This window comes from Peromyscus leucopus, chromosome 3 (assembly GCF_004664715.2).
Source record: "Peromyscus leucopus breed LL Stock chromosome 3, UCI_PerLeu_2.1, whole genome shotgun sequence".
NCBI classification, from domain to species: domain Eukaryota; kingdom Metazoa; phylum Chordata; class Mammalia; order Rodentia; family Cricetidae; genus Peromyscus; species Peromyscus leucopus.
The window spans coordinates 81553468-81568039 of NC_051065.1; the positions used below are offsets into that span (position 1 = coordinate 81553468).

The following is a 14572-nucleotide window of genomic DNA, read 5'->3' on the forward strand; positions in this document are numbered from 1 at the left end:
ATATTGGTGAAATTATTAAGGCCTCTCCATGAAGTTAAAAGGGAGGTTTATTTAATGGTGTAACTTACAAATGAAGGGATAGATAGGTCACAGGGTCTGGGAAGGACGTAGCACAATCCGGTAGTGTTCTCTGGAGAACTCTGCTTGGTCCACCTCCAGCGTCCAGGGTCCAGGAAACAAGAGAAGGCAGGGCATCCGGATCTTGGGTCTTCAGGGCCCTCTCTTGGCCCCGCCTTGTAGGCGTGATAGTTACCAAAGCTTCAATGGGGGTTGGAACTTCCAGACTAAAGCTGGAATGGCTACCCACTACAAGAACAGAAAGTTTTTGCTGTTTAAATCTTTCACATTCTTAATTAGATTTATTCCAAGATCTGTTTATTTTGATTTTTGAGTCTACTGTATAAGGCACTGTTTCTTTTTTTCTTTTTTTTTTTTTTTTTTTTTTTTTTGGTTTTTCGAGACAGGCGTTTCGTCTGTTTAGCTTGTGCCTTTCCTGGAAACTCACTTGGTAGCCTAGGTTGGCCCTCCGAACTCACAGAGATCACTTTGGCTCTGCCTCCCGAGTGCTGGGATTAAAGGCGTGTGCTACCACCGCCCGGCTACAAGGCACTGTTTCTTTGATATCTTTTTTGGTATGTTTGTAATTTGTATATAGAATGTCTACTGATTCTTGTGTGTTAGGTATGTATTTGTCAGCTGTAGAAGTTTCTTGATGGAGTCTTTAGTGTCTTTTATGTACAAAATCATATCATTTGCCAGTAAAGACACCTGGGCTTCTTTATCTCCTGTTTGTGTCTCCTTGATCTCCTTCAGTTGTCCTGTTGGTCTACCTAAGACTTTTTTTTTTTTTTTCTTCGAGACAGGGTTTCTCTGAGTGGCTTTGCACCTTTCCTGGGACTCACTTGGTAGCCCAGGCTGGCCTTGAACCCACAGAGATCTGCCTGGCTCTGCCTCCCGAGTGCTGGGATTAAAGGTGTGTGACACCAGCGCCCAGCTTACCTAAGACTTCTTGTACTGTATTGAATGGGAACGACAAGAGTTGACATCTTTTTCTTATTCCTGGTTTTAGTAGAAATGCTCAGTTTTCCTCCATTTACTCTATGTTGGCTGTGGATTTATTTTAAGTTGAATTTAGTATGTTCAAATATATCTCCTGTATCCCCAGTCTTTCTAGGAATTTCACCATGAAGAATTGTTGGATTTTTTGTAAAGGGCTTTTTTTCTGCATCTAGTGGGACATTGATGTGTTTTTTCTTTCAGACTCTTTATGTAGGAGATTCTGTTTATTGATTTATTTATGGTGAATCATTACTGTATTTCAGGGATAAAGCCAATTCCATTTCTGGGATTTCTTAGTAATGTTGGATCATCTTTTCTATGTATTCTTTAGTTTGTAATATTGTTTCGAGATGGTGTGTTTGTTGTTTTGTTTTTGTTTTTTGTATGTTTGTTTCTATGTTCATCAGAGATATTGATTTAATTTAATAAATCAATTTATTAATAAATCAATTAATAATAATAATTATTAAAATTATTTAATCTAATAATTTGATTTTTGTTGAGTTTTTATGTCTGATTTCAGTATCAGTGAAGACTGATTTTAGAAAAAAATAATTCAGAAATGTTCTTTCAGTTTTTCTTTTTTCTTTTTTTTTTTTTTTTGGTTTTTCGAGTCAGGTTTCTCTGTGTAGCTTTGCGCCTTTCTGGACTCATTGGTAGCCAGGCTGGCCTCGAACTCACGGAGATCCGCCTGGCTCTGCCTCCCGAGTGCTGGGATTAAAGGCGTGCGCCACCACCGCCCGGCAATGCTTCAGTTTTTCTTTTACGGAATAATTTGAGGAGTATTGTTGTTAGCTTTTTTTTGAAAGTCCAGTGGAATTGTGCACCGAGTTCATTTTGCCCTAGGCTTTTATTAGTTGGGAGATACTTATTTACTGCTTCTATCTCATTAGATGCTGTGAGTCTACTTAAATTATTTATTTCATCTTCATTTAACTTTGATAGGTCATATATATCTAGATATTTATTTATTTATTTGTTTATTTATTTATTCATATTTTTAGACTTTCCAGTTTGGTAGAAGATAGAATTAAAAAGTAAGACTTTAGATTCTCTCAATTTCCTAGGTATCCTTTGTAATATTTCTCTTCATTTCCAATATCATTAATTTGGATATCCCCATCTTTCCTTAAGCTAATTTGGTTAAAAACTTACTTAATCTTAATAATTTTTTAAAGAACCAACTCTGCATTCATTGATTCTTTGTATTTTTTTCATTTTGATTTCATTAACTTCAGTTGTGAGTTTTGATTATTTCTTCCCATCTGTTCTTAGTGTTATTTGTTCTTGCTTTTAAAGCTTTCAGGTGCATTATTAAGTTATTAATATGAAATCACTGCAATTCCTTGATGTACACCCTTAGTACTATTAACTTTACTCTTCAAACTTCCTTCTTTTTGTCTCAAAGATTTTGGTATGCTGTGTTTTTATTTTCTGCTACTTCAGGGAAATTTTTAATTTCCTTCTTGATTTCTTTCTTGACCCAGTTTTCATTTAGTAGCTTGCTGTTTAGTCTGCATGAATTTGTGGACTTTCTGCTAACTGTCAATATCCAGATTTATTCCTATATGGTAAGATAGTATTCAGGATGTTATTTCAGTTTTCATACATTTATTGAGACTTGCTTTGTGTCCTAATATGTGATTAATTTGGGAGAACATTTCATAGGCTACTGAGGAAAAAGTATATTCTTTAGTGTTTGAGTGGAATGGTCTGTAAATCTGTTCGGTCCATTTGACTTATGATGTCATTTATCTTTACATTTTTACCGTGACTTTGTATCTATAATGGTGTTTCTTTTATAAAATTGGTTGTCTTTGGGTTTGTTGTGAAAATGTTTAGACTTGTAATATCTTCTTGATGAATTTTTCCTTTAATGAGTTTGACACATCCTTTCTTACCTCTTCTAACTAGTTTTGAAGGCTATGTTTCAAACATTAAAACAGCTATACCTGTTTGTTTCTTTTTGCTAATCCCCTTTTTACTCTTTTACCCTAAGATAAAAATCTGTCCTTGAAGTTGAAGTGTGTTTATTGGATACAGAATAAAGGATGGACTCTGTTTATTAATTAATTTGATATGTCATTCTCTTTTTATTGGAAAAATGAGACCATTAATACTGAAAGTAATTATTAAACAATGCTTATTAAGTCTTGTTCTTTTGTTATTGTAGTGTTTTTTTAGACCTCTTTTGGCTAACTGAGGTCAGTTATTCCCTGTGACATTTTGGGTGTGCTTAATCTTCTTTCAGACTGAAATATCTCCTAGTATCCTCTGTCAAGCAGTCTGAGGTCTCATAAATTCCTCAAAATTGTTTTTATTATGGAAAGTTTCCCTTTCTCTTCCTGTAACAATTGATAGTTTTGTTGGGTATAACAATATGGTCTGACACCTGTGGTCTTAAATAATTTGTAAAATGTCAGTCCAGGCCCTTCTGACTTTTAAAGTCTCCATTGAAAAGTCAGGTGTTGCCGGGCGTTGGTGGCGCACGCCTTTAATCCCAGCACTCGGGAGGCAGAGCCAGGCGGATCTCTGTGAGTTCGAGGCCAGCCTGGGCTACCAAGTGAGTTCCAGGAAAGGCGCAAAGCTACACAGAGAAACCCTGTCTCAGAAAACCAAAAAAAAAAAAAAAAAAAAGAAAAGTCAGGTGTTATTTTGAAGGACTTCTCTTTGTATGTCATTTAGTCTTCCTCTTTTTTACAGATTTCAATATCTGTTCATTGTTCTGTATTTTTATTGTTATTTGTTCTGTGGTATTCTTTTCTGGTCTTATTTAGAGTTCAGTATGCTTCTTGCACTTTGATAGGGCATCTCTTTCTTTAGACTCACAAAGTTTTCTTCAGTGGTTTCTTGAAATATTTTCAGTGACTTTGATCTGGGTTTCTCCTTTATTTATATCTATTATTTGTAGGTTTAGTCTTTGTTATAGAGTTTCAAAGTACCTGGATGCTCTGTTCCTAAATTTGTTGTTCCTAACAATGTTGATTTAAAATTTTCATTTATTGATTGATCCGTTTTTTTTTCTACCTTATCTCTGTGACCTGACATTCTGTCTTCCACTTAATTCAATCTATTGCTTTCCTCTTGGTTTTCCTTTTTTAAATTCCTGAGGTTTTCACTCATTTCCAAGTTTACTCCAGTCTAGCTTTCCTTCAGAGATTCTATCTTTTTATTGAACTCCATTTTCATATATTGAAGTGTTTTTGTTATTTCTTTCAACTCTGTGGCTTATTTTTTTCACTGAGGCATTTATTCACATACTTTTTGAGCTCCTTGTGTATATTTATAATTGCTGTTTTGAAATTAGTGTTTTGTGCACCAGCTAAGCTGCTTTTTTTTTTTTTCCAGGAAAACTAGCATGGCAGTGCTTGTTTCTGGAAGAAACACTGTCTTTATTGTTCCTGTTGTTTTTAGTTTTGTGGTGTGATCTAGGCTTCTGTAGTCAGGCCATTTGTGGTATCTTTTGGTATGGACATCTATTCTCACATTTTTTTTTGGTGTGTGTGTGTATGTAGTTGTTTATGTCTTTGGTTGGTATTATTCCAACCTGTAAGTTTTTAGATCAGCAGAATGTTGCTTATTTTTCAGTCCTTGGGCCACTGGGGTTGTGGATGGGGCTTCTCATGGTCCCAGGTTGGCACATGGATAAGATGGTGGACAAGCAAGGGTGAGGGACTAGCTCTAGGTGTCTCTAACTAGGCTGGGCCCTGCAGGGGAGAGGGGTGGGGTAGTGGCTGTTAGGCAAGCAGGCCAGTGGACTGGCTCTGGGAGTTCCTACTGGAATTCTAATGCAGACTGCAGGTTCAGACTCAGCAAAGACCCAGATCTGTGTGGTAAATGAGGTACTTGGTAAGGGGACAGGTAGGAGATAGTACTAGCTCTAGAAGTCTCTAATTCAAGTTCAAGGTGGGACTTCACACAGTCTGAGAACCCAGTAATGTAAAAATTTATTCCATTTTCTGGTGATTACATTACTGCTTCGCCTAAATGGTTTTTATGTTATGAACTAGAGACTGTCCCTGAAAACAGAGAATGGGGCCAAATAGTTTTGGTAAGAGAGTCAGGCACTGTCTTTCATGAATGATTTTTCTATGTTCATAACCTACACTTGAACAAGTTGTAAATGAAATAAGTTCAGTTTTTTCAGCATCACTTTAAACATGATATAGGTATGCCAGGCCTTATTAATTATTGGACTTCGATCATATATATATATATATATATATATATACACACATATATATATGTATATATATGTGTGTGTGTGTGTGTGTGTGTGTGTAAATTTGATATTTATTTACAATTCTTATATTCATTTCTGCTTCTCACAACCTTACTAGCTACTTCAGAATATTGGCCAAATGAAGTCACTGGCTAGTCTTTTGTTCAGTGCCAAACCCAAACAAAAAGTGTTCAAGCTTTAACAATTTGTCGGAAGTTGTATTTTATTTTCATTATCTGTATTTATTTCTATTGTGGTGAGGAGGGTAATGTACACTCCACAACACTAGTGCCTCCACCTTCCACCATGTGTGTCCTAAAGGTGGAACTTGGGTTATTAGGCTTAGTGGCAAGTGTCATTACCGACCGAGCTATTTCACAGGCCTAGGAAGTTTTCCTATGAACTTGAAAATATATACAAAATTTTCTATCAAGATTGAATTGTACTTTACATGTAATATTAGCAGATGAAATTAATACTTTTCATTCATGTATCTTATGATACCATTAAGAGTAAGTAAGTTAGTAATGTGACAAAGTATGATTCATTATCAGAAGGTTTTATCTACTGGTCTAATAAACAATCATTAGTCATTAAGATGAAATACAGCCTTGGTGCAGTGGGAAGGGGCTTGGACCTGCCTAGGCTCAGTGTGCTGAGTTCTGCTGACTCCCAAATGGGAGTCCTTGATTTGAAGGATATGGGGATTCGGGGTGGCTTGGGAAAGAGGGCTGGGGAGTGGGAGGAGGGAGGAGGGGGTATCTGTGGATAGTATTTGGAATGAGTAGAAAATTTCTTAATAAAGAAAAAAAAAAGATGAAATACTACCATAATGGGAAAAAATAGTATTTCAACAAAAAGGACTAAAATTTAATATATATTTTTGAATGCATTATGTAACCCAAGAAAGACAATCCTAGTCTGGTACAACAGCTCACCTGTCAGAGACACACCCCTCTGTCTGATTGTTCTGAGGTGTGTGGATTCATTACCAGGGCATCAGCCATTTTATGTTCACTTCAGCGAGAAAGTTACAAGAAAGACAACAAGAACTAGTGTACATATCACATGGTTTATAGTGCATTAGCTGGAATTAGTCATATAGCCTCACTGAGCATCATAGAGAGCTACAGATTGCATCTATTTCTTAGTAGCGCTAAATGTTGGGGAGAGTTATAACTATATGAAAACTAGTGGGTACATTTAACTAACAGCTGTTTACTCTTACTGTCTGTTTACTGATTGATTTGACACTAAGACAACATATTGTTAGATAGATAGATAGATAGATAGATAGATAGATAGATAGATAGATAGATAGATAGATAGATAGATAGATAGATAAGCAAATAAACTTAAAGGAGAAAACATGGGCAATCTCAGAAACCATGTTGGCAAAGGCAGCACAAATGCTGACATATCCATGTTGTTCGAGAACATCAAAGTTAGTGCTGATTTTCTGGGTACACAATAGCTGCTTATATCATCTTCAACATTTTAAAAGATGTTCTTGACAGTAAATGCAGCTTTTGACCCTGATAATGAAAACATTTTTCTTGGGGTAATTTTTGGGGAGAACAACTGAGGCTGATGATGGAGAGTATCCTAAAATAGGGGCAGGAATGTACAGGGTGTTCACTTATAAACAAACAAACAAAAAGGCCAAAAGCAAAATCTTATTGTGCATACCAAAGATGGCTAATTTGTGTCTCTATGGAAACACAATTCAAAGAAGAAATCTTTATATATTTCCACCCAAGGAAATATTTTGGTCTGCCCCAAGTGTTGCATGGACTACTAACACTGACAGTGGTAAATATTAAGTATTTGCCATTAAATATTAATGTGTCTGAATTATTTCTGCAAAAGTTTAGGAAATCAAGTAATGAACTATTGAATTTTCTGTCATCTGCTCACATGTTTCCAAACAACTGCACTCTTAGCACTTGTTCTAAAGCAAAAGCAGCCTAAGTGTTAGCTTCATCAAGAGCAGAGACTTAGGAGAGGGTACTTTTGCAGCAGGCCTGAGGCCATAGGTTGAGTCCCTAGCACCTCAAAGCCTGGGAATAGTGGCTCATACCTTTAACCCAGCACTTTGGAGGTGAACCAGGAAGACAATAAATTCAAGGTCATCTTGGGATACATGTGAACTGTACCAAATTAAATAATTAAAAAAAACATGCAAGAAGATGAAAGATATAAGGTATGAAACCATATTGTCAAAATTTGCTAAATTAGTTTTAAAAATACTAGTCATAGTACCAGAGCTGTTTTTGTAATGAAATATGTTTATATCAAAATAATAAAACTACCTGCCAAATAACTTCTAGTGTGGGTGATATTCTAAATTTTATGTAAACTATATTATCTTTTGAATATTTGCTATTTTCAGATATGCATGAGCTAACGTTTCTTATCTATTTTTACATAGGTAGACAAAATATCTAATTGAGACAGTAAAACCATAGCTTCTTAAAAATCAATTACATTGTTGATGAATCTTAAGTTGTCCCCATACAGCAAGAAACCGGAAATTACACTCATGGAAAGTTTAGTTATATTCATCTCAGTTTTGATCTGACAATGATGGAATAAAAGATGACAAGACACTGGGTGATTAAGCACAGTTCAATAACATGATGCATCAATAATGTATGAACCATATTCCCGAGTTAGTTTTTTTCAAAGCATGAAATGATATTGAGACGTTGTCAGCTAGACTCTTTCAAGAATGAACTCTTGTTTTTAGGGAGCAATGTTGATTGACATCAAGGTTTTTCTTCCATGTAGGAGGAGCCTTTTGTAATGGTCTCTGAAAATGTCTTGGGAAAACCGAAGAAATACCAAGGCTTCTCCATTGATGTATTGGATGCCCTATCTAACTACCTGGGTTTTAACTATGAAATTTATGTTGCACCGGACCACAAATATGGAAGCCCACAGGAAGATGGGACTTGGAATGGATTGGTAGGAGAACTTGTTTTTAAGGTAAGAATTCATTTATCTCATTCCCAAAACTTCAGCTATGAGCAATGAAAGCTGCCTTCATATGAAGAAGCTTGATGGAAAATATTTGATTGTGTTATTTAGTGCAAGAGTCTCACCCAGTGCTATTTAATGAACATTGTGAAGAGAAAACTGGATAGCAAAATACAGTTTAAATGTGAGGCTATCCTACAACAGGAAACTACAACTGCCGTCTTCGTTCTGTCTTTTGGCTTTATTCCTGTCTATTCTGTTGGCTTTCCTAGGATTTTCTAATATAGGTAGTTCTTGGGATCAGTCAGTTGAGGGAAGTTTATAAGTATATTTTTTTGCCTCATCTGGCATTATCTTCTGCATCAATCTCTATCCTTTGACACATTAGTGGTTAGCATTCTGTTAGAACTTCCTTTCCAAATGGTTTGTGAATTGAGATGGATCCTCAGTGACTATGTGTATAACAGTCATCCTAACTTGCTGCAGTACCCATTCCCAACAGATGATCCCCCTGCAGTATCTGTCTACTTCTTCAAAAAGTGGCGTGAAGAGAGAGCTAGACTGCTCAAGACTGTGGGAAAATGTGGAGGGAACTTTTACACACACACACACACACACACACACACACACACACACACAGACAGACACACACACACACATACACATACGCTCAAGAGGACATACAAGAAGAAAAGAGAATGCAAGGATAACTGCTTTTGCCAATTTTGTTTGCTTTTAGATATATAGAGAATTGAACATGATTATAAGCCAAGAAAGAAAAAGAAAGAGGAATTTAACATAGAAAAAGAAGTGAATGTGCCAGGCGGTGGTGGCACATGCCTTTAATCCCAGCACTCGGGAAGCAGAGGCAGGCGGATCTCTGTGAGTTCGAGGCCAGCCTAGTCTCCAAATCAAGTTCCAGGACAGGCACCAAAGCTACACAGAGAAACCCTGTCTTGAAAAAAAAAAAAAAGAAGAAGAAGAAAGAAGAAGAAGAAGAAGAAGAAGAAGAAGAAGAAGAAGAAGAAGAAGAAGAAGAAGTGAATGTGTGATAAATGTCCCAGAGTCATTAGAAAAGAGTTTGAGAAATGGTTTTGGTGAGGGAAAGTTGTTGCTTTCATACTGAAATGTTATGATCAGTATGTGGCTGAAATACACAGACAAGAAGTTGAGAGATCACAGTGCTTCAAATTTCTTCACAAGAAATAAGTCATGCAGTGTGCTGACAGTGACGGGACAATTGTTTAATATTAGAGTCTGGAGGAGGCCGGGGTGAGACACACCTTTGATCCCAGAACTCAGGAGGCAAAGGCAGGAAGATCTAGAGGCAGGAAGTTAAACGCCAGCCTGTTCTAGATTATATGAAGCTACACAGTGAGATTCTATCTCAAACTATAAATAAATAAATAAATAAATAAATAAATAAATAAATAAATAAATAAATAAATAAATAAAATTAGTCCTGGGGAATAGTGAAAGAGTGAACTAGTTATCAAGGGAATTGGGAGGTCATTGGTGCTGAGGATGGAGCTGTGGTTTTCCATGCTTTTCAAATCTTAAAGAGAGGTCCATTGTTCATCTGGGATGGATTCAGATATTAAAGCTCATCATGTGTTAAAAATACTAAGATAATCAGAAAAATATCAACCCTTTCTTTTCTTAGTCTTCCACCTCAAAATCCTTTTTATTTATTCTGCTATTCTAATGGCAACCCAATCACTTTGATTTGAAACAGATAATAGCTATGGTTACCAGTGATGAACTTACTACCATTTTAGCTTATGAGAATCTTTAAGGCCTCTCTAAATCACATGTACACTTATTTGGGAAACAGTCACTATGAAGATTAAGCAGAAAAATCAATCCAGGAATGCACAAGGAAAGTAAAGTTGGTCTCATTAGCCAATGCTGATAGATTAATAAAACCTTCCCCAGGTGCTGTGCTTAAAACTATAATAAATTCAACATACGTTTTGCAAGTTGATTGACAGTTTGCTAATAGGTCAGATCAGGAGGTGGAAGATCAAAGGCAAAGCTTTTCATCTTATCTATCCAACCACAGCAGTAGAAAAAGACATCTTTTGCTACCATTATCTTCCTTAGATTCACTTGTACTTTGCTCTAGCTGCCATTATTTATGCTGCACATACAGAAGTTCAATTACTTTCCTTCTTCTCATTTATCACTTGCTTCCTAATTTACATACATACATGCATATATACATACAAACATAATCTCACTGCTTCTCTTTCTTTCCCCCAAATAGTCTATTTCTGCTTTCTTGGAATGTGTGTGTGTGTGTGTGTGTGTGTGTGTGTGTGTGTGTGTGTGTGTGTATTTGTAAAACCAAATATAGATTCTGCTTACAGGAAAAAGTCTGTAATATTTGTCTTTCTTTCTCTTCCTTACTTTCTCCATTTTCCCACCGTTCCTTTAGATCTGTCTCTCCCCTCACAATTTCTCTTCTATTTTGAATCCTATGTATCTCCATATATGTATACAAATCTAATTTCTTTTTTATATTTATTTATTTATTTGTGTATGTGTAAGAGAGTGGTGGTGGGGTAGTGCATATGTGCCATAGCACATGTAAAGAGGTCAAAGGACAACTAACTTTTGGAGCTCAATTTATTCCTTATGATGCATGGGTCCTGGAGATTGAACTCAGGATGTCAAACTCGGTTGCAAATGTCTTTATGCACTGAGCCAACTTACTGGCATAAATCTAAATTTAATCTCTGGATATGAGAAAAATTTACTTTCTGAACTTGATTTATTTTCCTTGATATAAAGATCTCCAGTTCCATCGATTTTCTTCCAAGTGCCATTATTTCTCCATCATGCCATTATTTCATTCTTCTTCATGGCTAAGTAAAATTCCATTGTGCATATATTCCTCATTTTCTTTATCCTTTCATCTATGGATGAACATTTAATCTGGTTTTATATCATAGCCATTATGAATATTGCAGAGAAAAATATCAATACAGTAGTCTGAATGACATAGTCACCTCTCTAGTGAAAGACATAGCATGTTGTTTCACTTATCTTTGGGAAAATAATCTTGACATTTCTCTGAATAATTTGCCCTAACAACTTGCCTTATGACCTCTTCTGCCTCTCTTATTCACCATACTCCAGACTATGGTTTTTAATCTTCTCACTTTAAAAGAACCTACTCATACATCCATCTGTCTTCACAGAATGCTCTGTTTGAAGATAATCATACTTATTTTTACCTTATTTGTTTTCAGATTCTGCTTAAAGGTTGTCCACAGAAGCCTTTCATGGTTACTATATTTAAAGAGCAACTTCTATGTTTTAATTCTCTCTTCACCCTTTCTGTTTTCCTACTTTTTTTTAACAGACATAAAAAGCATTTTAAAGTTATCTCCCTGATCATCACACTATCCAGTATTAAGTTAAGAGATAAATTTGAGATTTCTTATGTATTGGGATATTGTTAAAGTCTCAGTATTTAAGAAATGGGCACCAGTTAAGTGATTTATTCATACTGCATTAGATGAGAACAATATCCTGATTATGCCTTAGTGGTTTTTTCCACCAACTACCCATAGCTTAGTAAGATTGACTTTATTTCTAAAAAATGTCCATCTTCACAGCAAGACTAAATGTTTTTGCCCCTTTCCCCTACTATATGAGGCATTTAGCATGTTCTATTCAGTCACTCCCACCTCCCTTAAATTGACTTGAGAGGAATAATGCTGACTATGATAGGGGAACCCAAGGACGGAAATACTAAGAAGAGTATTTTGAACATTGAGTAAAGGCTAACATTTTAGAGATGAATAATAGAAGCCCAGTATCTGTCAAAATTTTATAGGTGTTGGTTCCTGAAATCCCCTTAATTATTCCATAAAATAGAAACAGCCACTCTTTGTTTGATATGGATAAAAATGAACAAGGCAATGAGAGAGAGTTTAAGAAGCTTGGTCAAAGTCAAACAGCTAATAAGAGGAAGGTCTAGGGTCTGAGCCAGTGTTTGACTCTAGAACTGTGAATAGGCCTCCTTGGAGCCATCCAAACAGAAAGTGAAATAAGTAATTTGATGTAAGAGTCTGGAGTTCAGACAAGGGATCTGGAATGGACACACATTTGAGTCTCATCAGCATATAGATGGAATTTAAATTGCCCCTTTGCCTTTCTTTGCCCCATTTCTCTTCTCTCTTCAATCTCCTCCACATCTTTGCTCCTTCCCACCGCTTGAAAAGGCATTCTCATCTCAAATATAACCTTTCTGTATTTTCTAAGTTAAATTAATTAGGTGTCTTTGGTTGCAAATGACAATCCAATGAAAGTGAAAAGATAATTTAATGGCTCACAAAGCTAAGCTGCCAGGAACAAGATCCAGGCACATTTCATTGAGCCTTGGAGTTGCTTCCTCTCTTGCAGCTCTGCATTCTTGGTGTAATCCCAGTTCACAAGCCATCTCTCCTTTCTTGGAAGCAAGGTGACTTTCAGAAGCTGCAGGCTTAGGTTTCAGCCTTTCGTCTGTCCCAGCATAAACATTAGCTTTTTTTCTGCCAATAGTTCTGATTCAGAACCTCAGCCTAAGTACACAACTGGCTCTGACCACGAACTGTTGTGTCCAAGAGAGTGTTCCCGGTATCAAACAACTACAGCCTGCCTGTATCCACCACGAGGGGAGGGAGGGCTGAACATGTGGAGTAAGCAAATGCAGTGCTGCCCAAAGAAGAGATTGCCCAGCTGGAAGAAGGGAGAATGACTAAGAAGCAAAGTAAATACTGTCCTTTTTATGTGCAAGAATAATTATTGAAATTATAAAGAAACTATCAATAGTTGCACATACACAAAGAAACCGGCAGTAAATTAAAAGTTAAAATGAGCATATTAATTAAGTTACAAAAATTAGACTGCAAAATGTTGAGGAGTCTGGGACGAAGAACTGTCAGTGTCAGTGCTTTAGAGATGTATGAAGAGGTTATAAAATCTGTAATGAAGTTCTAAGACCACAGCAGAGGAAAATTAACAGAATAAACATACATTTTCCAAAGGAAAAAATGATGGACATGATTTACCCAAAAGGAAATCTATTGCAATGGAGTAGGGCATTTAATAATGCACCAGCACAGTAGGCAGATGGGATCTGATTGATTGCTTAGTGCTTTTCTAAAGATAAGGTGTAACTCATGTTAAATCTTTAGTTAGAGTTAGCTTTCTGTTGTACATATCATTATATAAAACATCACTTGACTTAAAGACAAATTCAGTTCACATATGTGACAACTCTGGCAGTTAGCATACATCAAAATTCAAAACTACAAGGTAGCCGTGACTGCATGGTAATTACTAGCATGTGTGTAGAATTGACTCTTGCTACAACGATCCTCTGCACTTTGTATCTATTAGCACTTAGTACTCACAACTGAAGGGATAATTGCTACCTCAGTGCTGCAGGTAGTAAAATAAAGTAAAGAAGCTTTAAGTGGCCGCATAACCACATTGCAAGTCCATGTTTTGAATCCAGTAAGTCTGGTTCCAGAATCCAAGTGCTAACTTAACCTTCCCACCAGTTAATTGAAGGAAGGGGGTCAGAATTTGTGTAGTGATATAAATACATTTAGGTGGGGTCTGGAGAGGTGACTCTTCCAGAGGACCTGGATTTGATTTCCAGTATACATATGAAGGATCTCTATCATCTGTAACTCCAGCCCTGGGGAGATCTAACACTCTCCTCTTGCCTCATGGGCCATCAAGCATGTATATCATAAACAGACACACATGCCAGCAAAACACCCTTTTGTATAAGATAAAATGATAATAAAAATTTAAATACATGTGTATGTATGTATCTATAGAGTTTCAAAGGGTCATTGAAAAGATATGGTCTAGATATATCACAAGACAGAGTCTGTGGCAGGAGTGTGGACAACCGTAGAAGACAAAATGTGATTTTCACTGGGGTTGATAATTTGGGAAGAGAACTAAGGGCAGCTCAGGCAAGCTGAAGCTGAATGATAACTATGTAAAGTGTGATAAAATGTAAAATAGGTGCAAGCATTTGACTTTTTAGAAAGGAAAGAAAATTCTGGTTTATGAGATATAAATATATATGTGTGTGCATATATACAGATGTATATTTAGATGGAGATATAGATATAGAGATCTTATTTCCATAGTCTTTCTTATGGAAGGCAGAAGGCTGAGAATATGTTCACTTTCTATGCCAAGTACATCAGAATGCCCTATATTTACCCATTCATTTGCACACATTTCTGAATGCATGTTATATTCTGGGCAAGGTGATTACCATAATAGAAATAGATGTCA

General features: G+C 36.2%; 1 protein-coding gene across 2 annotated transcripts in view; it reads left to right on the forward strand.

Annotated features, from left to right (window-relative positions):
* The window catches only part of Grid2 (glutamate ionotropic receptor delta type subunit 2), a 1432020-nt gene that overhangs the window by 1077904 nt on the left and 339544 nt on the right, over positions 1–14572 (forward strand). For both annotated transcript variants that reach the window (XM_028880742.2, XM_028880745.2), the window contains exon 10: positions 8072–8269. In XM_028880742.2, the coding sequence (XP_028736575.1) occupies positions 8072–8269 (198 nt within the window). The remainder of the gene's footprint in view (positions 1–8071; positions 8270–14572) is intronic.